Below are 23836 nucleotides of genomic sequence, written 5' to 3'. Positions count from 1 at the left end.
TCTAGGGAAATAGCTTGTAATTTGGTAGATAATTGGTTGGCTTATTAGCACTGAACCTGATATGCCCAATTTTAATCTTGGTGATCCCTTTGAGAACTATCATGTGTAGTATTATTCCATTTGTTGGCGATTCTAGCTGCAGGATATATTTTCCTCACCCGCGTTAGTTGCATCAGCATTGTGGTTGTGATATTTGCTGTCTGTTTTCTGCTGCCATCAAATTTAATCTTTCCTTATTATTGGGTATTCTAAGGCTTTGAAGAGTTTTCAATAATGAATGGTTATCTATATGAAGATTCATGCCTCTTGGTGTCGTTCACCAAAGGCTGCAGATTTTTCAAAGTCATCAGAGGAAAGATCACTTCTAACTGCTGACAGCTCATGTGCCACAGCAGTCAGGAGACAAAAAAACTCTCTCCTTGTTCTGTAAAGGTGGGGTTTTGTATTGTATTTTGGCTTGACACAATGCTTATCATGAAGTGTGTTATCATACGTTTGGGATCTTGCATTATCATTGCAAGGTGATATTTGTGGACGATCCTTGTATGAGTTGTTGTATTATTATCAGGCGTATATGGTTCAGATTATTGTTGTTGTACTGGAGGAGGATATTATTATTGTTTGTAGTGCCCATTGTTTTACAGGTGTATTTGGCGTCCTTTGCATATAGAGGTGCATCGAGTGTAAAGGTCCTCTGCTGTTTATCAGCAATAATTTTGGAGAGAGAACATTGTGTATCGTTCCTCAAGTGTGCATAGTCTTAGAAGTCAGAGAGTATTGTGTTCAAATAATCATCATTATATAATAAAAACATTGTTTTTGGTGTGGCTGGGTTTTTCCCTGAAGTTGGAGGGTTTTCCCAGAGTAATCTTGGTGTCTTTGTTTTTATATATATGCTTTAACATGGTATCATAGCCAGGTTGGATAGCAACAAATAAGGATTATTTAAGCATGTTCAGATGCTATTTTGATTTAATAAATCTGTCTGGTGTGTTTGCATTAGCCAATTATTTGAGGGATCAAGGTCAACCATTTAATGACAATCTGAGCAGATCTTATAATGGGCAAGCAATAGCCAGGAATGTCGTATCATCCAAAATTTCAGTTATGAAAATGAAAGATGTGTCATATATATCAACTGCCAGGTTATTATTGGAAATTGTGGACATGGGTTTAGTTGTGGCAGTGATTAGGAATATGTAATTCTATGACAAAATACTCCATGAATATACAATCTCATTTGGAAATGCAAGTGCATACAGAAGAGTTTGTTTAAATTGAATAAGCTGCTTGAGGAAGCAAGCTAAAGAAGAAAGATAATTTGGGAATGGCCTCCACTAATGAACAAAAGGTAGAATACAAAAAGCATATTGATGCTATAGCTGATTCGGCAATGTTCATCAAAGAAAAGCATAAAGAGCTATCCTGGATCGGTGCACCTTAATGTGGTGTTTTAATCACCATTGAGCTTTCTTTGCCAAAGCTGAAGAGATAAAAAGGGGAAAAGAATTCTGGGCTTTGTGGAGCAAGATCGTGAATATTGTGGATCACTATAAAATGGTAGCAGTTACCAACGCTTTACAGGTCACAAGCATCAACAGGTCACTCAGCAGGCACCAGCGTCAAGAGGAGAAGCTCGAAAGACTCCATAAAATACTTTTTCGTTTAAAAATACTTGTTTATTTCTGATATAGATTATTCTAAAATTTAAAAGAATCAGTTACCATGTAACAGTAGAAACAATTTTTTTAGGGATAAAATAATCTTTAATAGGAAAAGGGTAAACATAAGCAGGGATCAGCAATTTATGAAATCCCCCTTGTGCTTTGACATATGAGTGTGAATTGATTTTGATATTGCGAATCTTGTGTGAAATGAATGAAGATGCCAATTGCTGATTTCTGAAGATATCTTTGTGGATCTGGTTTATACCTTAATTGTTTTCGAACTTTGATTTCAATTGAACATAGTAGTACTCTTTATGGGGCAAATGTTTATATGGATGTCTACTGTCCTTAGTGATTGGAATTGCTGTTACCATTTGAGCCATATCTGAGACAGGTATTTTATCTTGGAGCAAAAACTTCTGACAGAAGAAATTGGTTGTGAGTTGCAACTGATCTTTGAACTGGTGCATGAATTTTAATAAAAGGTTGGCTCTCCACAGTTATTTTATGGTGCTGAGTAAGTGTTGGCCCTTTATTGCTTTCTAGCTATGTTGCATGGTTACTCAGTGGAGAGTACCATAGCTAAGGGGACCTTAGGATTTCTTATTTTGTTTTGGTTTTTTGTTTGTGTATCAGTTTGTTGTTTACCGAGCATAATTCAATATGTAATCAGTTTGAAAGTTTGATATAATACTGATTAACAGTAAACTTTCACTGTTTAAGTTAGAAGTTTATCATTTGCATTATTTCATTGTCATATGATTTATGATCTTGTTCATGGTTAAAGACTGCCTTCTTGGTTATGCATTGAACCATTTAGCATATATTATTATTACAAACATATTGCAAATCTGAAACTGAAAACAATACATTACATCTGCAAACTTTATCAGATTTTCAGACTTTCTATAAATTTTAAATTATATTAATTTTTTTTTGACGTACCTGTGTACTCCTGTATCCTATTTTGGAAAATATCCCTACCCGTACCCTAAGTACCGAAGTAGCCCCGCTCCTGTGCAACCTTGCTTTCTAGTAAAAGCATTCCCTTATATTCATATAATTTAAAAATTCAAAATTTATCTAAAGGAGGGAGCTGTACCTTAACAACCAAATTCAGATAGTAATCAATATAGATTCACTCAACTGATGATTGATATATTCAGTTTTGTGTGGGCAATAGAGTCCTATTTCATTAAAGTTTAGGAAGGCCAATCTGTTAGCCAACACAAGGCAACGCCTCTTAAAACCTAAGTTCCTTCACATAGCTCTCAACACAGTGGCCTAGATTCTTTTGTTTTTTTTCACTTCCTATAGGAATTATATCATTTTTGTTTGACAATTCCAAATTTCTGATTTTTTGACCTCTTAAATGAATTAAGCTTTTGAAAGACTTTTGAGTTACAAAATTCACTAATATGTGGAAGGATGCTGGCAGGAATGGGTCAAAACACAGAGACAACTTGCTCTTTATTTTATTTGTTTCACAGCCTGTTGGGTGGTCTCCACCTTATGAGCTAACTTGCCCTTCATTGTTGAGTTTGTTTTGTGTAGACTTGCATCCCTTAGCTGCAAAACTCATTTCCCTTTTGTGACATCTGATTTACAGTCTAAGCTGACTTTTTCAAACTCTAGTTATTTTTCATAGGCCACTTTGAAGTTTGTACACATGAAAAATCTTTGTCGTCTTTAGGATTTTGGCAATTAATTCTTCTTCTAGCCTTCTGTTGTTCCATACATATTTTACAGCTTTGGGCTCTACATCCCCTGGCTTGTGTGTTGATATACAATTATTAAACTTTGCTAAGTACCTTGTAGCTTAATGTGTCCTTAAACTTTTTGGAGGCCCATATAACATATCTTTGCCAAGATTCTAGAAGGCTTAACAGTTTATTGAGTTTCCCTTAAGTTATTCCAATGTAGATTCTGTGAAGAATTACAGTTGAAAGTTGAAACAATGAATTTCACTTTGCTACTTAAACTCCTGAAACTCCTGCTTAGCAGGGCTATATGACCAAAACCTATGGGTGATATTACCCTTAATTTGGTGTTCAAACAAAGCGGCAGATGTTTTCAAATGCTGTTGGAATTAACTGCAGCTCTGTCATTGCTTTGCAAGCTATATTCATGGCTTGTAAATGGGATTATTCTGATATATTTTCTCCCTGTATTAGGACTATAAAAGGAATATTAGCTATTAACCACATTGGCAACTTTTAATTAGGGGCCTTTTGTTACTTAATATTCCAAGGGAAATTAAGAGCAAGATAGGGTGGCCGGTTTGCACCCACCCAGCATCTCAGATATCTGTTCCAGATATTATTTTCCGATTCTGTTATCACCTTTTCATTTTTAGAATATTTCTTGCGTTTCTTCCTACCCTTTCTTTCTTCATTGATTTTCTCTACATTTTTGAGGCACAGCATTTGAATATTATTATATTAATGATCTTTTATTTTATATAATGAGTTGAATTTCCTACTGGTAAAATCTATTCAAGTCTGCTCACCATTATTAGAATTTGAACTATCCAGGGCTTGTACAACCTGTACGATGACATCTTCTGCAGTTTTTAGTAGTGTACTTGGGATGTTTATAGTGTTATGGCAATCCATTCCCAAGAAGGCCTCAGCGATCCAAAAGAACAGCAAATATGTTCGGTTGTTATCCCTGACAATGCCACATTTATTGAGTTTTGGGAGCTTTACGTGATCAATATAATTTTGAATGCTTCAAAATTTCCCAGATCAAAATTAGTAACTCAATTCTTCAATAGATGAGCACAGACAACATTGTTTATGCCAAAGAGGATTCCAAGATGATCTCAAGACTTACTCAGAGCAAAGATCACTTATGGTTTGGAGCTTAAAATTGTCTGAGATGGACAAACCAATGATTTATGCTATTGTAATCTGGGTTGCGATTGACTCACCAAAACTATAAATGATATTCAATTACCTGGGATATAATTGAGAAAAACTTGACAAACTGAAAAAAGATGTAAGTTTCATAAAAATATGGAAATCTGCTTTTGTATTTGTTACAGCACAAAACAATTGTTTTTTTTCGCATTTTTAAACTAGGGTTGGGTGTTTAGTGCAGCAGCTTCCAGTGTCAAGGGGCAGAGCCCTCATAGGGTCCTTGTTAGAGTTTTTACCTAGTTGCTTAGTCTGTGTTCTTCTTGGTAGAGGCTGCCCACTTAGGCAGATCCAGAGCATCAGTACATCAGAGTTTATCCTGTGCACAGAAGACCGGTGAGGGAATGGAGTGGGCAGCACCAGTGGGAAGAGGTGCAGGAACAGTGGGCATATAGACTGGAGTACATTCTGAATGCTTGCCTATGTGAGAATACTGTCAACCAATGTCGGAAAGGCACATGCATGCATTATTCTCATCAATTCTTAGAATGAGAATGTCTAGAAGTATTTACATGCATACCTTTCTCATGCACGTTTTAGGTTTAGAAATGTAAGTTTAGAATATGCTTTATTTGTTTTTCTAATCTTGTTTTCCATGCACTGGTATTGGTCTGTTCCAGATTTAGAATTATGAGACTGTTTTTTCTGTTTTTCTAACCTTATATTTCAGATTTAAAAGCCTAAGCATAGGCTGGGGCCCCATTGGGAGGCTTTCTAAGAAATAGAGCTAGAGCTTCTTGCTACTTTTTTGAATATTTTAAAGCTAGTGGTCCCATGCATTTAGTAGTCTAGTTCAGTTCTGAAATTTAAGGAAGCTGGTAGTCCTATGAATACAATAACTTTGTCTTACATGAATCTGTACTTTGTGCAGAAAATAAAACAAGTAAAAAAATCATTTTCCCTCCAAAATCAGTTTTTTAGAAAAATCCGAAGTTGAATGTTTGACAAGTGGCAAAAAAACATTCCTAAGCTGGTGGGGCTACTATTTTGAAGAAGATTCCAAATAATCCCGTAGACAAACAAAATTTGAGGACCTTTTCTGATATTTTTGTATCCTTTAAAAGAAAGGTAAAGGGTATGATTGACCAATTTACTCTCTTCTGAGTGAGATGTCATCGTAGATTATTGTATTCAGAATCAGCAGTTTTGATAAGATTTGTCAAGTTTAACTATTTGAGTGTTTATGGTTTAATTTTCTGCATGCAGTCTGCTTACAATTGTATAAATATTTATTTTTGGGTGCAGTGCGTGACATGTTTCCTGATGCAAAACAGAAGCCCAAATTAAGGTGTTTGACACAACAAGGATCTTCATAGTGCATTCCCTTTTTCATAATTCACTTGCTTTTAACCAAGCTATAAACCTTTAAAAACTGTGGATGTTGAGGCCATAGAGCAGTAAAAAGCCCTAATTCTACACGAATGAAATGGATATTAGTTGAACAAGAAGTACTCTTTCGTGTGTGCTTAATCTATCCATGGTTGCTTCTGGAAAATCCAAAACTACTAAAAAAGGCGTGGTTTAAACTGGAAAAAAGAATTATTGTACACCCAAACTGAAAAAACTGGTTTTTGTGCTCTTTGGTGCTGGCAAGTCAATGAGGCAATCCTGTTGGCAAATATTACAAAATTTGGCAGGTGTAGCTTTAGTACACTTTAACAAAATACTGCACTTGGTTGCTTTCAGCAGCTATGTAACTGTTTAACAGTTGCAGTTGTGTGTATATAGCTTTTTTAAAGGCACTTTTTTTGAATCAACAATTTATTAAGTTGTTTCTGCTCTCTTACTTTAATATTTAGTATCAGAGCTGGGGGGGAGGTCCTTTGAGTGCATCCAATATCATTGCAATTGTTGTTGCTCTGTGTAGATGTGACGGGAGAAATATGTCATTGAAGTAGGGAAGGAAAAATATTCACAGTTCAGAAGAGCAACGTGAGGGTTTCAATCTTGTGAGGAGCCAATGAATAGGTACTGGTTTGGGTAGTGTGAGGACTACAATCTGTGCTGCAATGGAGGCATAGTGTTTTGGTATCTGTTGAGGTCGTGCATCCTATAGTTTCCAGGGCGGTTTCATGCTTGGCCTTCCATAATTTGCAGTTTGCTTTGATTTATTTGCTGGCCAGATCACACTGTTATCAATTATTTTTTGAGTTTCACCATGGGTCTTTATCTTTGCCAAAGCTGTGAGTGATGAGAATCCTATTAGTGCAAATTGTATTTGAAAAGCATTGCTGGAAAGGACAAACAAGGGTTGATATTGAGATTTCAGGGTGTGTAAATGCTGCGAGGTTCCACAACTATAGTGTATTTGTATCTGTTGAGGTCGTGCATCCTATAGTTTCCAGGGCGGTTTCATGCTTGGCCTTCCATAATTTGCAGTTTGTTTTGGATTTATTTGCTGGCCAGATCACACTGTTATCAATTTTTTTTGAGTTTCACAATGGGTCTTTATCTTTGCCAAAGCCATGAGTGATGAGAATCCTATTAATGCAAACTTTATTTGAAAAGTATTGCTGGAAAGGACAAACAAGGGTTGATATTGAGATTTCAGGGTGTGCAAATGCTGCGAGGTTCCACAACCATATCATTTTATGCAACTATGGCATGTGGCACATCGTGCCAGATTTCAATATGGGGCTTTGTTGGATTATGTGGATATTATTGAATGACAGATGGGAGGTATGTGTCAATTTACTTTTTTTATAAGAAGGTTTCAAAAATTATGATACAATCCTTTCAAGTAGTTTAGATCTTTTGGGGCAATAAGGATATTAGAATGGAAATATTAGTAACTGCCAAGTTTGAAGGGTATGAATTTCACACATAGCAAATTAAAATACAATTGCTTTTAATTGAGATTGATTTGTGGGACTTTGTGAGTGAAATTGTAAAAGAACCACTTGATGCAGATGAAACAACAAAATGGACGGCTAAAGATCACAAGATCATGACAATGATTGGTCTTGGTTTATGAGATGCATATTCACATCACATTGATTTAATGAAAGCCTTGAAGGAGATATGGGATTGGATTTACACTTTATTTGGTTCACAGGCTTCAAGTGCTAAAATGTCCATAAAGCAAGAAGTTTTAGGGTTGAAGATGAAAGGGGGAGATAATATTGTTCAATATATCAGTACATTTTGTTCTCTAAATCAACTTGCAAGTGTAAACTTCAAATTTGATGATAAAGATGTCAAGGAAATCTTACTAAATAGTATGCTTTCCGAGTTCTGTTTGTATTCTTTTTACATTGAACAAAATGAAGTCCAATTTGGATTTACATTTCTGAAAACAATACATTACATTTGCAAACTTTATCACTGTTCTTGTTTTGAAAGACCATTGTCATGATTCATAATTTTAGGTTTGCTATAAATATGAAATTATAATATTTTTTTTCTTGACATACCCACGTACCCCCATCCACTATATGAAAAATAGCTGTACCGGTACTAGTACCTTAAGTACCCAAGTACACCCGTTCCCATGCAACCTTGCTTATATAGGAAAGGCATCCCATGTGTAGCACTAGAGTAGGCATTCAACACACTCAAGGAAATGTGTCTCATTGTGCATGGGGGTGGGAACGCTCTTATGTTTTCTCATGTTGTGTAGATGGTTTTAGGATCTACAATTAGGAGACCCACTGATGCAAATAGTTTGGTGTTTTCTGGAGAGGATTGGTGAATGTGCTGTTGAGTAACATGGATCATTTCTACAAATGTATAATCATGGCCATTGTTATTGATGATTTCCAAATGCAGATTTGGATCTCATATAAATATGAGAAGAGACATGTCTCTGTCCCTATAATTAATCATCTTTAGTTAACTATAACTCACTTTTAAGCATATATGTAATATTAATATATTAACCATATATGTAATAAATTATTATACTATTATATAATAATATATAATGTATAATATATATAATATATATTGTATTACATATATAATATATATTATATATATTATTCTTATCAATAAAATATAAGACATAAAACAATGTTCATTTAAATCATGAATACAAATACTCAATGTAATGAGTATATCACTTCGACTGATGCTATACTTCAACACTCCCTCTTAGCAAGGGAGAAGTGAGAAAACATTTTATGAGATATCAGTATCAAGGGTATTTATACACAACATATTATCTGACTTTAACACTTTGAAATAGTGACTTGTCAAATAACTACAATCACAATATTATGAACACTATCATAACATATACTATGATCTCTAATTGTTCGATACAATATCTAGAGTAATCATAATGCATATCTAGAATAATCATAATGCTTTCGCTATTAATTACTTCCGGCGTATCTGGAACAAAACTGTCATAATACATGCCTATCATTTGCAAGATCGTCACCTTACAAAGATTACCTTCTGTCTGTTCGTTATCATGGTGTCCAGCAAAATCCGGGCCAAAGAACCATGATAACAGGTCTACCATTTATAAAATCGTCATCTTATAATGGTTACTTTTTGTTTATAAATGTCAATGAAAGATTGCCACCTTTCATTACATATCATATGTGAAATAGTAACTGCCATGAATCCAGTCAAAGGGTGGTACAAAGGGTTTTCACCTCATACTTCTCTCTCATAGAGAAGAGCGCATTATAAAGAATTTCTCTTAGAACTTCTCCTCAAAGAGAAGATATCATCCACAAAGGATTTTATCTCAAAATTTCTCCCTTTCACGTTGATCCTAGGAAGTTAGGTCCTCAAGTTACTTCCTCAGAAACTCTCTTCTACACATGGCGGCAATGAAAAGGTGATTAGTGAGTCAAATTCAAGGCACGAGAATCCTGCCTAAATGCCAATTCAACTTCTTCTGAATTTGGCATTTACAAGTGGACGGTGAATTGCTATGTGCGATTATAATTTGCAAGTGAATAAATAATGTGCAGCCTTTAGTTATGATTAATTAATGTGAACAAGTAATTCACTTGTCTTCCGAAAACAACTATAGAAGTATTAGAATCGAAATTTGACAACACTAGAGTGATCCTGATGAAGAGAGATGATAAATGAACCTGACGGGGTGACTTATTATAAATGGATGCTCCCTCAAAGATTCTTGGTGTCCAAACTAGAGTCCCAAAATAAAAACTGAGAGCATCACTCAACTCCTTTAACTCAACTTGAGCTCATCGGAACCAATAGAGTATTGGCTATTTAGAGCTCGGCATTGGTGGCTAAATTGCAATTTACGAAATACATCACACTTAGGGAGTTAGAACTGCAGTTATTAATTATTAAACATTTGCAAATAAGCTTAAGAGATTGTGTGTTTCAGAAATTCAGTACTTTGATGTTTATTTGGCATAGTAAATAATTTGCAAATTTTCCTTGCAATTTGATTTAGCTTGGTCATCATCAATGTTATTCAAAAAATTGCCATACCTTTTTAATTATATGTGTGGTAATTTGTAATTGAGGAAATTGTGAATCAACAAACATTTGGAGTTCATTTTAGTGGCATTAGTGTTGCATGCCAAATGTTTGACGAAATGTCAAATGTCAGAATAATTGGTGTCTGTTAGAGCTATAAGTGGCAGGGGTTATTACTATTAAGTTTGTAGCTTTAGTTGGATTGATTTGATCATGAGATACATTTTTGATGGTTAATCATCATTTAGACAAATATTTCTATACATATAATATATTACACATATATAATTTATATTATATATATGGTTATTTATATTATTGTTAATATATTATTATTATCTAATGATGATTAACCATAGAGACATGTCTCCTATCATATTTACAAGTCTTCAAATCTGCATTTGGAACTCACCAATTATAATGGAAGTGTTATTTTATTTGCAGAAAACAATCTAGATAATTCTACATGGTATCAAAGCCTAGTTTGTGAATGTGAGAGAATAGAAATGATATGGAGTAAAATTCATACAAAGGAAGAAAAGAAATTGGACATTCCATAATTTTATTTGATATTGATGGTCAATCATCCAACCCGAGCAACAATACTTTTACTGGTAAAAGTGCAATTTGTATTAAAACATACAATGAACATCATAAATACATAAATGATAAAGTGAAACAGAGGACAAAGTTGATTTCAGAAAGAATTTATATCAATGGTACATAAAAATCAAGCAACACAAGAAGCCACCAAGTTTATACAGTAAACATATAGTAACAATGTTGAAAAATAAATAAATTCTAATATTTAGAAAAGCTTGATAGGGAAAGTTGGGACAATGCACGACAACATTAAACATATACAGTCATGCATTATAGTCATAAAAAATCTTCAAGGATCATGGTCTTTCATGGACGTACGCCTATTAGCAAGCATAGATCATGTCATGAGAATGAGATTTTAGATTTCAGACAAGGAATCATGAAACAAGACCTTTTCAAATGTAATGATGAATTAGATGGAGAGTCAATTTTGGGATCTTAAAAAAAAATTTATCAAATGATTGAATGGACTGTGGATGAATATATTTACGTATAAAAGTGGTGAAGTCATCCAATATTCTCAAGTTTCTATTTAGAGTCTAAAGTCTCTATGTTCGATACCCAACCCAAGTCATTCAAAGTTAGACCTCATACTATTTAAAATAAATTATGAATAGTCACTTACGTGGACAGGTGAAAAGGGGTAGCCTGTGAGAAGATAAGACCCTATCGGGTGAGCTTTCTCAGTCAAATATGTAGAACGCAGAACATAAACAACAGAAGAATCAAAGGGCACACTTATTCTTTCCCTTACACTATAATGGTGACCAACAACACTAAGGTCAGTAAGTTATTTGGAAAAGAAATGATTGCATTAAAAGTGGTTTGATAGCAACATGTGAGGGGACCATGTCATCGATAAGTATGTAAGTTCCTAATTAGTCATCAGAGCTTGAGCGTCTAGTGGAGACAAAAAGTACTAGAATTTGTAAAGAATTTCAAACTTCAAAGTCAATCTTGGAACATGGCGTGTTAATTCCAACACCATCGACTCCATAAAGATATCGTATATGAAAACATCAAAGAAAATAAAGTACAGACATCCAAGTCTCTATCGATGATTGGCTAGAGTGAAAGATAAAACAAATAACAAACAAGGGAATTCAAAATTTGCTGCGGTCTTTGACTGAGTAGAAGGGAACCACGTTGTCTTTGCACATGGAAAGGTACCTGCACAAAAGTCCAAGGCATCGATGAAGAACATAGAGAGCAAATCAAATATTTTGAAAAGAAGAGGTGAAGATGAAGAATAACAACTAGAATAACATTGCACATATCATGGGAAGAAAACAATGATTCCTATGAATTAGCAGCAAATAGCGAGTACCATTAGAGAGTGAAGATGATAGTCACACACCTATCATGCTTATTACCATAGAAATTCGATGATCATTGTTAATAAATATAATAATTATTAATAAAGGTATGACAATATCTCTATTGACATTTCTGATAGAGAGTGCGATAATAATCAAGGAAGACTAAAAGTCTAATACCCATTCGGCAGATCCATTGTCATAAACAATCATATGTCTATTGAATGGGAGAGAGATAAGAACCTTTAGATTTGTATGGACAACAATCAAAGAAAGACAGTGAATTCGACTAATGATGAAAGAGACGTGATATATATTTTTAATACTGAAATAACAACTAATTAAATACAAAACTGTTGTGAAGATGCTATCAATAATTAATTAGTAATAAGCAATATGAGACAGCGATAACAAAAGCAATGATTCTTAAAGGAAATATATGAATCTCAAGAAATGGAAAAGCGTGTTTAGAATAAACTTGAAACTAGTAATTCATTAAATGATGAAAATTAGTAATTGTAGGAACCACTTGAAGAACATAAATATTTATTAAGTAGTATGATTGGTGGTTAAGGAAGGTAATTGTTCTTATGACTCAAAGCGAAGACACGTTTCTTAAAAGAAGTACCCTTCAAAGAGTATGACCTTTAGAGGCTTAAAGATATATAACCAGCTTGTTTGTGAGACAAGGAGGAAGAGGGGGAATCATTAAGAAACATACAAGTAGAAACAATAAAACACTCAATAGAGCAAAGAACTATGAATATTTTATAATATCTGTAGAGAACGTCCACAACGAAATGGATACACAAGTATCAATTATTAGTTGACCATCATGTATGGTGTTGTGAATTCCATTGGATTACCCATACCAAAGCAGATGATGTTATGAGGAATAATAGCTTTGATGGATCATTCACGGAAACATAACTTCAATACATTCTTCAAGATACAAATTGCATAGAATGAACTTATCACTCATATCACTAAATGGATACTATCACCCAACAATGTTGTTGGAACAAGTGAGGATTTTACATTGTGGGAGTAATGATAATCAATGTTTCATTCCTATTGTTTGACAAATGTTTATACGGAGACATCATCTTATTTGAGGCACATGGACCCTCGTTGGAGCAACTTGTATCAAGAACGTTAATGTGTAGATAATATCTATTATCTTTGAGTATTATATTTACTTACTTATTGTGTTCACTCTCTTATTTGTAATTCTACACATACTATAAGATCTATTTGCCTTGATCTTTTCCTTTGTGTCTGGGGATGTTCTTGTAGGAAAATAAGGCTAGATAAAGCGAGACTCTTGGAGAAAATATCCGCGATGATTGAAATTATGAGTATCCTTCTATATTAAGAGGGAGTTTGACACTTCGGCAAAGACACTGTAGGAACTCAGAAGATTGATATTCAGAGGCAGTTTAGAAAGACATGAGTGTGACTGCATGATTTTGATGGGCCTACTCTTGTGTACATCACGAGGAAGTAATGAATTATCACTAGAAAGTTGGAAGATTGATATCAAATTCAAAGGGAGTTCGATAGGCATCTTTGGTGAAGAGAGCCTCCAAGGGAGTAACTACAGGACTTGAATTCCCAGGATCATTGTTCAAAGGGAGAATTTTGAGGTGCAATCCCTTGTGAATGATATCTTCTCCACGAGGAAGAAGTTCTAAGTGAAATTCCTTGTAATGCATTCTTCTTTGTGAGAGAGAAGTTGAGGGGAAAGCCCTTGTTCCACCCTCTGACTTGGTTCATGGTGGTTACTTTATTGCATATTTGGATTATGTCATGAAAGGTGAAAATCTTTCATTGATATATATATATTTGGAGGGTTGCTTTTGTAAGGTGATGATCTTATCAATAACTTGACCTGTTATCATGACAAACTACATTAAGTTGCTGTCCTGGAGTGTTGGTAGTCATGATAACGAACTATTGTGATCAAACTACATTAACTTGCTGTCCTAGAGTGCTGAAGATCATGATACTTGTCATGATAGAGTTCATGACATGTTGATTACTAGTTATTTGATCGACTTCATTTAGTTGTTGTATAGGAGTGCTAGAAATTAGATAACTCATATCCTATAAGAATATTACATATTCTTTGGGTAGGCATCAAAGATTTGTTGCCAGTGCACATATCAAAAGAATATAAGTATGATGAATATCATATGCTTGATATTTCTTGTTGAAACATACTTCAAATTATATTGAAAGATAACATGCGAGTTGATGGATATATGTTGATATCCTTAATTATGCCATTCGAGGAATATCATACTGAGATGACATCTCTTCATATACTTGAGAGCATTATGTGTTCTATAACAATCCTCCCTAGCTAAGAGGGAGTGTTATATTTGTAACTTTAGTTGGATTGATTCGATCATGAGATATATTGTTGATGGTAAATCATCATTTAGACAAACATATATATATATATATATATATATATATATATTATTGTTGATATATTATTATTATCTAATGATGATTAACCATAGAGACATGTCTCCTCTCATATTTATAAGTCTTCAAATCTTCATTTGGAATACACCAATTATGATGGCATTGGTATTATATTTGCAAAAAATGATCCTAGATAATTCAACAATTACAAAACTCATTAACATTTTAATAAAGTTTCTGGAACCATCATTGCTTGCTTAGCCACCTCAGCTGTACACCCTTTTTACTTCTTCAACTCTCTTTTTCTTCATCTTGACCAAATCCTGACAATTTTTTTCTTGGTAATATTGAATTGGTGAACTATCTAAATTCTATACCATCATGAAGCTCTAGCTTATAGGCATTATCTGCAAACTTTTTGAAGATCTTGGATGGAATCTTTTTCCATTTTTGCTTGTTGCAAGTTCTTTGGGGAAATCACTCTTTCCTTGAATGCATTGATAAACACCAATTCAAAATTCCTGCTTATGTCTTCTTCAATGAGCATGCTCCTTAACACTATTGTATTTGTCTCTAAGTTCTTCTTGTTCTGGATATAACCAGCAAAGTCTTCTGCTGCTGCACTTTTTATGTCTAAATCAACAGTATCTTCAAGGAGTCTAAGCAAATTGGGCTGTACCCGTATGCAATTTTAAAAAGGGTTTGTTAGGCGCTTCTAGGATTTGCCAATGGAATTTTGATAATTGAAAGTTTAGGCAAGAGGCAAATCCCTTCAAGTGGCCTTCTTTCCTACCAAACATCTCAAGTGGTCTCCCACATCGTTGTTTACAACCTCTGTATCTGTCCATCCATTTGAGGATGGCAGGCTTTAGTGAATCCGAGCTTGGTGTCCAATTTCCACCATAGTGTTTTCCAAAAGTGACCCACAAATTTTGTGACCTTGTTAGAGACTAAGTGGCTCGAGTTCGGTTCCAAGTTCAAAGTTCGAGAACCAGTTCACAAAGGGGTTTGGGTTCGTTAGTACAAAAACATGTAAAATTTTACACACACATACACACTCATATATACATATTTATGAAGCATGAGTTAAAACTAGAATGTAGTATAGTAGCATTAACATATTTAAACATCAAAAACACCATAAAGTTGTAATCATAGTGATCATACCATCATATAGTTCAAGTAACAAGTTTAACATCAAAGATTCAAAACATTAAAAATAAATCATAGCATCAATTTCAAATATCATTGTTTCACGTTCATTGTTCAACTAATGGAATAAAATTCTATTAATATTCTAAGTTCTTCAATCTTCATAATCTTCATTAAATTTTGCAAACAAAACACTTTATTGCCGTCTGCAATGATGTGGCTCGAACTCGGTTCGATGTTTAACGACATGGTCTGTCCTGGTTTGAATTTGTTTCAAATCAGTTCGAACCAGCAGGGAAAATATCAAACCCTGCCTGGACCAAACATTGAACCGGACCTGAACTTTGAACCAGTTCAAACTTTTGCTGGTTCAGGGGGTGTAGGAGCACACTTAGGTTTGAGACTATAGATTTTTGCTAAACCACTCTTACCACTTCCTTGCAGAAAAAAATTGCAACATTAGAACCATCACATAATTCCTATAAGGGATAAGATTTGCTATCACAGAGAAATGGTCAGAAACAATATTAAATGAATCATTACCTCTCTGCATTCTTGGCTGCCCAAGTATGAAATCCATATTCACTTCCTCTCTTCTTTTCAGGAATAGGCAATGGCTAGTATAATTTGGTATTTTGGCTGCTGCTTTGGGCTTATTGTCAAATTCTGCAGTGTTGAACCATATTCTTTATGTCCCTACCCATTTTAGGCCAATAGAAATTCTCTCAATTGTGCTAATTACTTATTCACTCCAAAGTGTCCAGCAAACCTCCATTGTGTTTTCTTTATTGAATTTCCCCCCATGGATCCTTAATGAAATAATCCAACCACAGTGTTTAGTTTTGGTCCTCCTTAAAATTTGCCGCCACAATTCTCTTATTGCTTCACATCCCTGCACATCCTGCACCTATGGTAATTCTCTCTCAGTTATGCTAATGGTTTATCTGCTTGACCTTCATTGGGTTTTATTTCTAATCAAAGTTTAGCTCATGGGTTCTTAAGATATGCATAACATTTCCTTCTAAATAATAGTCTCTCCTAAATGAAGTAATCCAACCATGGTGTTTCGTTTTGGTCCAATGGGCTTTCACAAGCAGCTTATTCTTCCTAAATCTTCACAAGCATTGTAAACCAAAAAAATCTTACAACCATCCAGAAATTCAGATTTTATGACTACAATATTACTCTCCTATAGATCCAAGTCCCAATGAAGGGCTATGGTGACAGAAAAGAATTCAAATTCTCAGACACAAATTTTAATTGTAGTCAATACCTTTAAGAATTAGTATTCTTTTTCAGGCGTTAGGTCAGCTACATAAGGAATTTGTGAGTTCTCCATTTACATTCAGACCCCATCACCTGCCATAATACTTTCCCTGCACCATCAAAATCAACACCAGAACAAAAAGAGATGAGAGCCACCACCAAAATGAGCTCAGATCTTACAGCAGTCACCTAGAACAGAAATAGAACAAACTAAAAAACAGGCAGTCAATACCAGTGCCAGCCACTGACCATCCAGAATAACAGTTAAATGACTTGAAACTTCTGCTAAATAAGGCAAATGATATTGCCAACAGCTGCCTGCAACCAAGAAGATAAAACTTGCGAGAAGATAGCAAAGTTATAAATAACAGGCAGTAATTCACAACTAGCTCCAACAAAAGGAATAGCCAAGATTAATCTGGAATCGCTCCTGCATCTTAAGAGTGCAGATTTACAAAGATCAAGGCTCCAAACTCAAAGTGGGAGAGGTCTACCTTAATATTTATTCACAAATCCATAAAAGTAGCAAATCACATTACAAGACAAATCTGTAAAAGAGGAAGAAAAAGCTCACTAATTATGAGGTGTAAAATAGGTGTCAATTTTATCTTCCTTGAGGTGGAAGTTGATATGAACAAGTTGTCACCAATTAAAGACATAATAATTTTCCCAGCTCATTACAGTGAAATAGGATGCTTCTGTAAAATCTGTGTAAAGTTTTTGTCTCAATGTTTTTGATCACTCTATATGGCTTATTATCAGGAAGAGGAAAATAATATTCATCTTAGAGTGTGATCCAAATTGTTAATACAAAAATGTTCACAAAATTACTTCTCTCCTTGATGGTGGATCACAGAGCACGGGTCAGAATGTTGGTATAAACACTTATACCAAGTCACTACCAACCACATCTTTAATAAACTGCAGCATGATTAAATTGTGGTATTTTTGGTCAGATGGCATGCAAAATTTTCAAATGAGAAACAATTTAATATACATTGTGCACTTTGTTTACATAACAATACATAGGGTGTGGCTTTATTAACTACTTTAATACACAGAGTTGGATGCTTAAGATGACAGCTTCTGACGTTTGTCATGACCCTTTCACAATGAATGTCTTAATTACATAGACGTAAATAAGATTTGATAAGGACGATTCTTATAACTTTACATGGCATATTTTATATGTTTGAATATAAATAAGGGTGACTGCACACGATGAATGAAGTCAAGCTTACCTGCCACTAATGCTGGATATATAAATACATGTGACTGCATTCATAGGAGCAAGTTGAGCTTAGCTACCACTAACACACAACAATTATGTCCAACCACATGTTTACTCTATACCTGTTCTTGTCTGAATATGCATTCGATCAAAAATTTATCAGAAAGTAGTAAATGGATTTTACTATTGAGGCACGCTATAGGTGCCCTTCTTATTCTGAGGAGAGAATCAGTGTGTATCCAGAATTTCGCTTAGTTCTTAACTTGTTTGAGTAGTTATTCTGTTATATATATGTATATGTAAAACCAAAGCATACATGACTTTCAAACTGTTAGATATCACCTCTCAGGTAGTAGAAAAGAAACCTGAAGGAATTGGCAAATGGACAATGCTTTTCATTGTTTGAATTGAATGATTAAGTTGACAAAAATTCTTATTACTGTCGTAAAAAATATAGTTCCTACCATTTCAAAATTTGCGAGTGATGAATTTCCTCTTTAAATTATTGCTGAAGATTATTAGCCTGGAAAGGTGCCCTCTTAAATAACTGGTTATTGACGTTTAATTGCTTCTTTTGATTCTCATTTCTTTCTTGCAGGTAGAGGAGTTGGAAAAGGATATTATGGATTCAAAAGAAAAGATTGACTATTATCGATCCAAGCTGCAGGAACTTGTAAGGAACACATTAAACATACCTTCTTTTCCAGAATTGAAATGTGGATTATTGTTTTCAACATACACATTTGACTTTAAGGCATTCATAGTGACTCTTCTGTATCATCTCTTGCACTTGTTCGCTGCATATTCAATACACGTTTGGCATTGTTCAAATCATACCCAAGGAAGTGGAAAATTTGGAGTCATTCTTTTCCCGAAAATCTAAAGTAGTAAATTTTTTTTAATGATATGAAAGTCACAAGCCTTATTTTAGCGGCATAGCATGATGGTATAGTCATATCGTAAAGATGGAGAGTGTTTTAATTTCCTCTTATCAGATTGCAAAAATTAATTTTCCTTCTTTACCAATCAGGTTGTCAAAGTGTCGCGCACAAGCTTCCCTTTTAATTTGCTTTATTAGATCTTTTCGATGTAAAGAAATTACAATAATTCCTTAATGTCACCATTCAGCGTATGGATAAGGATCTATAGTAGCCTTAGGGATGACATTAGGAAGTGAGTCTACTATGTGAACGTTATGGGGATTTAATGGTGTGCATGTAGAAAGTTGCAAGTTGGTTGCATAAAGAGGATACATGATTATTTTTAGGAACTGAAGACATTTAATTGGGAGCGTATGATAGCAATGAAGCATAGATGGGTTCACTATTGTTTTACAGGATTAGTATCAACTATTGGCTGGGTTGCTCAAGGCTGGTAATGCAGTTTGTTCAACAAAATGTTTTATATCATACTATGACATCCTCCACCATTGAACTGAACTCCCGGCTGATGAAGTAGAGATGGAAGGACTTCTATTTCTTTATCTCAGAGAACTACTGGTAGGGACAAAGGATGCAACCCTGTATACTGGGAAGAAGCTCGAGTATGGTTCCTTTGGAGATCAAGGGCCTCCTAATTTATCGTCAGTAATTAAGCATGCATTTATGAGGTCCTGCAATTCTAAGGCCCAGTTGGGTGGGATGTTATGGATTGGGTTGGGCTCCTACTGTTCTCTGGCAGAGGAGATAATTGCTCCGCAACCTTCATCCTTTGAGAAAGAGAGTTTGGGTTTCGTTCAGTACGAGGAGTCATGCATCCCTCCATTTGTTGAGCCTGTGTGGAATTCATTAATACTGTCTATATGCTTATGCAAGGGAAATTGCCCCAGGCATTGATCCTTCAAAAATCAGAGTTACATGATAAAGGGATTGAAGATTTGAATATATGGATATCTAAGCCTACCAACCAACTTTTGATTCTAATATTGAAACCTGAGATGAGCTCATTGGATTCACTGTTAATACTAGAAAATTGTTGGAAGCATCCCTTGGGTCAATAAGTTATCCAAGTTATACATTTTGCAGATTATCACTCTAGTGTTCGCGCCTGCGCGACCATGGTGTTCTCCACCCACACAACTATGGTGTTTTCAGCCGCATGAACTGGTTGATTGTGGTTTTCTTGTGTGTGTTTAGTGCTGTGTTTCATGGCTGTTTGTTTGCTACTATCGCCATCATGTATTGGCACTTCTGTTCGTTCGTTTGCTCTTCCTTGCGTTTCTCTCTTTGTTTCTTTCCTTACAAGCATGGCTTTCTCTGCTTTTTGCATCGTCTTTGCAGCTTGTGATGGATGCTATTTGCGTGTTGCTTTTTGCCATTTGCCTCTCTTTCTCTGGCTACTTTTCATGCTTTCTCTGTGGTTCATCACTGCAACCACCTTTGTTATCATTTGCTTTTGCTTTTGCCTTGGGCTCTCTACTCAGGCATTGCTTTTCCTTTGCTACTGTGTTTCTGTGCACTACTTAACAATGAGACTCGCAATGTAGTTGTGCCTAGGCTGCTTTCACTATGTCTCATCTGACCCTTGGGCGTTTCATCCATCACAACACAACACTTTCAACATTAATATTGATAGTATTAACGAGTTCTTATAGTGTTGAAAACATATTGTGCAGAGAAGATTAAGAACATAGGTTTTCGGTCCGTTTCTTTCCACCATTTCTTTCTGGCTGTGCACTCATTCTCCTCGGGGATATCTTCTCGAGCCACTTCCCCTGTTCAATGCCCTTACATACCTACCAACACAAGTCACAAGATTAGGTTAGAGAGAAGCACTTGCTTGATTGCAGGCTGTGGCTAGATAAGTGAACGGACTGTTTTTCAACTCATTTAAAATTATGCTCTTGTACTTTTTACTTTTTGATTTCCTCGTGTTGCTTTTTTTAGGTGATCGTGACAAATCTGAGTGATCTTGGATTAATTCAAAAGATTTATTGACTGGATTGAAAATGTATATTACTTTCAATTTCATTTTTCGTTTTTTTTCAGTTTCGTTCTTGTTGTTTTCTAGCACTACCAGGTGCATAATTTTTGAGATATACATTATTTCTTCTTTATGTAAGAGCTGATTTTTACAATCTCAAAAGTTTTTGGCTCTGCCCCTCTTTCTAGTGTTTCAATTTTTTGAATTTACAGATAGAGATGACATCCATAAGCAACCATAGCTTTGGCATGACCAGGGACACTGATTGGATGAATGACAGCCAGGTATAAGGGTACGAACTGTGGTGGCAGTTATTGTGGCTTATTGATGAGATGAGACATCATTGCCTCAAATATTTCCTTGTCCCAATTCATCGATGAGATGTGTAGTTGTGTAATTTAGGGAACTTGAGATTACACTAGAGGGAAGGTTGTCCTTGTTTTGTCCAGGGAGAATATGCTAGAAAAGAAGAGGACTGTTGAGGCAATTGCAGTTGTGAATTTTCCTCTAGACTTGGAAACGAGGTAGTAGATTTTGTTTTTGTCCATTTCTAATGGGGCCCATCCACTGCAGATTGTTCTAGTTGGTTGCAGTCAGATTCATTGGGTTGTTTTTTATTACTTTTAATACTCTTGGCATTTGATTTTTGCATTATGTTACCACATGGAACTAGGTGAACCATCTCGAGGTTAGGATGACAAATGCTTGTTTTTAGAATTAGAATAGTTATCGTTCAAGGTAATGTGAAGCTTGAGTTGAGAGTCATTGTTTAATACATTGACTTTATTTCTGAAAGCTATCAAAGTACCTAGTCCGGATGAATTAATTGAGGCTGTTGTTGGATAAAGTAGTGAAAAACACTTGGATCAAGATAGAAGATCGAAAAGGATTTGGTTGCAAAACTGCAGCATTATTTGTGTAATGAATGAATTATTGCAAAAACTTAATGTTGATCAACTTGTCAGTAACTTTAGTGTACAATTGGTATTTTTGAAGCCAATTGATGCCTTTTGCAAAGTGGAAAAATTTGAGACCATGCAATATATGGATGAGGCTGTCATGAAAGTAGGCTTGGTGAATTTTGTTCAAGTTGTGACTGAAAATGCAACACCATATGTAGAATCAAAGAGACTTCTTGAGGATCGACACTCTTAAATTTTTTATTCCTTGTGCCACTCATGTTGATATTCTACTTGAAAACATAGGCAACAATTAGATGTGTGCGAACCCATGGTGGAAGAGGCTAGGAACATCATGAATCAAATACATCTGGCCCTTAATTAAATACATCATGGATTAAATACATGCAAAAACCTTTGGATGAATAACCTATTGAAATAATATGACAAGACAAAGGACCTTGTGTGGTTAGGAGCTACATAAATTGCCACTTATTTTATGATACTGTGCTTTTTATAGTCACTGATGTCCCTTAAGCAGGTTCTCATGAACAAGAGGTAAGAGGACTTTCCTTATTCAAACAACGCTGAAGGGTGGGGAGTCGGGAAGACCATTTTTGATATGTTTGTCAATAGCACATATAAGGCACTCAAGAGAAATTCTAAGTTGCCAATTCTGGTTCATGTGTGAAAACGGCACAAGATTGGCTATGTGGGTTCGACAATTTTTTTTTCCTTGGGATCGGGTTTGGGTTCATCAGTACACGCACGTATTTTCATATAGACACATTTTTATACACACATTGTGTAATGTCCCCTTTTTTTGGGACATTATAATTCTGTGATGTCGGCTCACTTCGCCTAGGTTTTGGTGGCGAGAAAGTTCTTTACGGGGTTCAGTTCGAGACTTTGCCTAGACATTTTTAGTTTCAAGCCCCATCAGAGCAGTTTTGGTAGGTTGTCTTGATGCTTACTATTTTTAGTAAGTAAACAGAGCTCATAATTCTTGGTGTCTCAGTGTTGGTTTGGAAGCGTCTACCCGAGAGCTTTCCAACGAGCTATTGCATGTGTTTATTTGAGTTCATTTGGTCAGTTATTTTGATGCCTGATGATTATATGGTTTACTGCCTAAGTGACTTTAAAAGTTTATTTAACTTGTCATTTTATTTTAAGAAGGTATTATGTTGACTTAAGTGACTAAAGGACAAAATTGGTGTTTTATCCCACATTGCCTAAAAGGGCGTGCATCACACTGGGTAAAGTGATAAAGGTACAACAGACTCCGCATAGGGAGTTATGAAGAGGATAATATTTATAAACAAATATTAATCTAGGAGCTAGAAATAGTGACTGGTTATCTCTCTTTAAGGACGCAAACCCTTGAAGAAGCTTTTGGAGGTTGGACACAAACCTAGCCTTCTTACAGGTTTAATCTGCATTTGCCAATTTGACTGTTATTTTTGTTTATAAGATTGGATTATTTGGATAGTTGCATGTTATTGTATTGTTGTTATATAATGCAGTAATGTATTTGGCGGTTATTTATGTTAACTCTTGGTTTATATATGTACTTCTGAATATTAGAGGAAATAAACAAACTTTTTTGAGTTTTATTGTATACAAATCTGTTGGTTACAAATCAATTGAAGTTTTGGAATTTATATCAAATATTGGTGTTCTGTTTGGTTTTAATTTGCACGTTTATATCAAGGGTTTTTTAGTAAAATATCTGGAAAGGGATACTACAATGGTATCAGAGCTAGTTTTCCTGCTAGCTTGTGAAACTATAACAGAGCCTAGTTATTCTACCAGTTTGAAGGGCTACATTGAAACAATAATGGGATACTAGACGTCCTAGTATTCAAGTACAAACTATTCTGGAGTAACAGTGAGCAAGTTCATTTTAAGTAGATAGCAGTTATTTGGTGATTGTAGTAAACTCTGTAGGTTTTCTTTGAGCAACAACCCAACTACACACATTGGTTGTTGGGCCTGAGTAAACGCCACAGACTTATAC

At 35.0% G+C, this 23836-nt stretch overlaps 1 protein-coding gene across 1 annotated transcript in view; it reads left to right on the top strand.

Annotated features, from left to right (window-relative positions):
* Window positions 1–23836, top strand: part of LOC149578418 (Calcium-binding EF hand family protein) — a 120079-nt gene that overhangs the window by 7420 nt on the left and 88823 nt on the right. Inside the window, exon 5 of the mRNA XM_089829019.1 lies at window positions 18597–18671. Coding sequence (XP_089685145.1) covers window positions 18597–18671 — 75 coding nt within the window. The remainder of the gene's footprint in view (window positions 1–18596; window positions 18672–23836) is intronic.

The sequence above is a fragment of the Cupressus sempervirens genome, chromosome 1 (genome assembly GCF_028749045.1).
Source record: "Cupressus sempervirens isolate cs-2001-9-10 chromosome 1, ASM2874904v1, whole genome shotgun sequence".
NCBI classification, from domain to species: domain Eukaryota; kingdom Viridiplantae; phylum Streptophyta; class Pinopsida; order Cupressales; family Cupressaceae; genus Cupressus; species Cupressus sempervirens.
Note: the sequence above shows the minus strand (reverse complement) of the source record. Positions and strands in the feature narration are given on the sequence as shown.